The 2656-nt window shown below is 53.8% G+C and overlaps 1 protein-coding gene across 1 annotated transcript; it reads left to right on the top strand.

Moving 5' to 3' along the window:
- Positions 1 to 246: 246 nt before the first annotated feature.
- LOC124967095 (insulin growth factor-like family member 3) lies at positions 247 to 2388 on the top strand. The gene is made up of 4 exons (XM_047529109.1): positions 247 to 312; positions 1580 to 1630; positions 1771 to 2023; positions 2186 to 2388. Exons 1-4 carry the CDS (start codon positions 288 to 290, stop codon positions 2187 to 2189), a joined length of 333 nt encoding a protein of 110 aa, XP_047385065.1. The 5' UTR covers positions 247 to 287; the 3' UTR covers positions 2190 to 2388.
- The last annotated feature ends 268 nt before the right edge of the window (positions 2389 to 2656 follow it).

Raw genomic sequence — 2656 nt, 5'->3', positions numbered from 1 at the left:
TCCTGGAGCAAGTTTGAAAATGAAACCTATTTCAACAGCGTGGTGATTACTGCCAGGCTGCTCCTGTCTTCATAGAGAGGCAGTAAGGAAGGGTTACCTGGGAGGTTCTCTGTACTCTCTGCCATTCTTAAGTGGCATCACTGGTTGGTCCAGTGCTACTTTTATCTCAAAGTAAACAGTCTCCACCTCTCATCCCCCACCCTCTCATCTATAAATGCGCTGCCTTTCTTCTCCGAGTTCTCTTGAGCTCTGAGTCATCCTTGCAGCATGAAGCTGGAATTGACCATATGAAGACCAGAGATCCCGTACTAGGTAAGGGGGACCCAGCCCAGCCCAGGCCTGGCTGCTCAGGCCCTCCCCCTCCTGCAGACCTAACTCTAACTCTGCCCTTCAGAGTCCCCACCTCACAGCCAGCACTGCCCAGATGGCTGCAGCCCTGCTGCTTGGCCTTCCTCTCCTCTGCTGTCTCTCCATCCCCTGGTCTTCTCTGTCTCTTCCCTGCTGCTCTTGCTCTCTCCTCTCCCCTGCCTTCTTTTCTACACAAAGATGCCTCCCGTGTCCCCTGCCTCCTGCCTGGCTCTCCCCTTCTCTCAGGTGTCTCCCAGCACTTCCTTTTCCTCTCCTTTCTGCCCTCCCTCCACCTCTGCTTGCCTCCTGTGTCTCTCCCCACCTCTTCCCATCTCTGCTCATTTCTCCCTGTTTCCATTTTCTCTTTTCTTTTTTTCCTCTCTCTCCCTCCCCTGCCCATTTCCCCCAGTACTGGGACATGCACATGCTGACAAGTGCTCTACCCCTGAACCACGTCCCCAGCCCTAGAGTCTTGTCAGGCTGCCTGGGGTAGACTCACGCTTGTCATCTCCCTGCCTCCATTTTCCCAGGAGCTGGGATACATGTGTGCCCAGCATGCCCGGCTCTTCCTGCCTTTTCCTCCCCTGGCCTCATTGGTCTCTTCTCCTGCTCTCTGAGACCCTCCTCTTCTCTCTTCACACTCCTGACCCTCCCACCTCTGCTCTCCTCTTTCCAGACCTCTTCAAGGGACTCCCCCCCAAGATGCTGTGTCCCTCCACTATGCCTTTCAGCAACATCCCATGTTGTTCTCTGGCCCCTGCTGTTTTACGCCTGCACATATCGCATAAGGATGAGAACTGTTAGAACTCTTTAGTGACAAGAGTGTGTGCTCTGATTTGAGTGGAACTTCTGTTCAGGACAGAGGGGGAGTAAAGGCTGCTGCAGAGTGAAGAGGACTCCGGTCCAGGCTGCCAGTCATTTTGCAAAGTCAGCCTCACCTGCCCCACCCGGCATAGCTACCTTGCTCAGCCACCTGCTCCTTCCTGCCTACTGTCTGACCCTTCTGCAGTAGACAGATAGAGGAGTTAAAGCTCAGCTCAGCCTTCAGACTGTCCTGCTTTCTGTCTCTTCTCAGGGACACATTTTGCAAGGTCAGTTCCCCCATTATATATCCCAAAGTGCTCCAACCTCTCCTGAATCTAAGTTGAAGCCAACTTCCGACCACACCTGCCTTCCCAGAGGGTGTCCCTCTAGCCCCACCCCCACTAAGTTCTTTTCCTCACCATTGCAGTATGTGTGGGCATCGTCTTGCTCCTGGCTGCAGGCACAGGTGTAAGCACAGGTAAGGACAACCTGGAGGGAGGGGACAGGAGGCCTCTTGGCAGGGGTCAGAGCCTGCCTGGGGCCACCACTTGGTGATTTCCATCTCTTTCCTGGGGAGGGACACAAACTCTGGGTCTCCCACGCATCGCATTAGCTCAGAACCATGGCTGTGCCAGCCGGCGCCCAGGTGTGGGGACAGGATCTACAACCCCTGGGAGCAGTGCTGTGACTATGACACCATCCTGCCCCTGAACCGGACGCAGAGCTGTGGCCTCACCTGCACCTACTGGCCCTGCTTTGAGCTCTGCTGTCCTCAGTCCTTTGGCCGCCACAAGAAGTTTGTTGCGAAGCTGAAGATCCATGGTGAGACGTCTTGGTGTCCCACGTCTCCCACCTCCAGGACCTGCAGGAGGTAAGGACCTGCCTTAATCAAGGTGAGACTGGAAGAGGGACTGTGGCAGGGAGGGGGCTGGGCACTTGGCCCTCTGGGAGGGTGAGCCCTACATCTCCCCAGCCCCCTCCAGGTCTGTATCTCTCCCAGTTGCTCAGTCTCTGCCTCTTTCCTGTCTTGCAGCTGATCTGGCCAACCACACCATCCTTCAGTGTTTCCTCCCTGGAGCCTGGGAACACGTGGACAGGATGCATTCTAGGATATAAGTGGAATGGGGGGCATGGTTCTGTGAACAGCATTAAAACAACATGTCCCACAAGGTGGTCTGGCTAAGTGTGTTCTCTCCAGACGTCCTCAAGGCAACTTGCTGAGAAATGATCAAATAGGAAGTTTTCCCTAGGAGGGCAGTTAATAGTCAATTTGGTGATGGAGGTAGGGTCACAAGGTCCTGTGTGATAGAGAATTTGTCCAGCCTTCAAACCCAGTTCTGGAGCTTATGTCTCTTCTGTTATGGTTTGAATGGGAGATGTTCCCCAAAAGCTCACTTGTGAGACAATGCAAGAAAGTTTGGAGGAGAAATTATTGGATTGTGAGAGTCTTGACCCAATCAGTGAATAAATCATATGATGGGATTAATTAAGTGGTAACTGGAGG

Source organism: Sciurus carolinensis, chromosome 16 (assembly GCF_902686445.1).
Source record: "Sciurus carolinensis chromosome 16, mSciCar1.2, whole genome shotgun sequence".
Lineage (NCBI taxonomy): Eukaryota > Metazoa > Chordata > Mammalia > Rodentia > Sciuridae > Sciurus > Sciurus carolinensis.
Note: the sequence above shows the minus strand (reverse complement) of the source record. Positions and strands in the feature narration are given on the sequence as shown.

What these genes read in the sequence shown, in the direction of transcription:
- LOC124967095 (XM_047529109.1), top strand. Translation starts at nt 288, where the DNA reads ATGAAGACCAGAGATCCCGTACTAG. An exon ending in GACCAGAGATCCCGTACTAG is followed by an intron (nt 313 to 1,579) that starts GTAAGGGGGACC and finishes TCACCATTGCAG; the next exon opens with TATGTGTGGGCATCGTCTTG. An exon ending in AGGCACAGGTGTAAGCACAG is followed by an intron (nt 1,631 to 1,770) that starts GTAAGGACAACC and finishes GCATTAGCTCAG; the next exon opens with AACCATGGCTGTGCCAGCCG.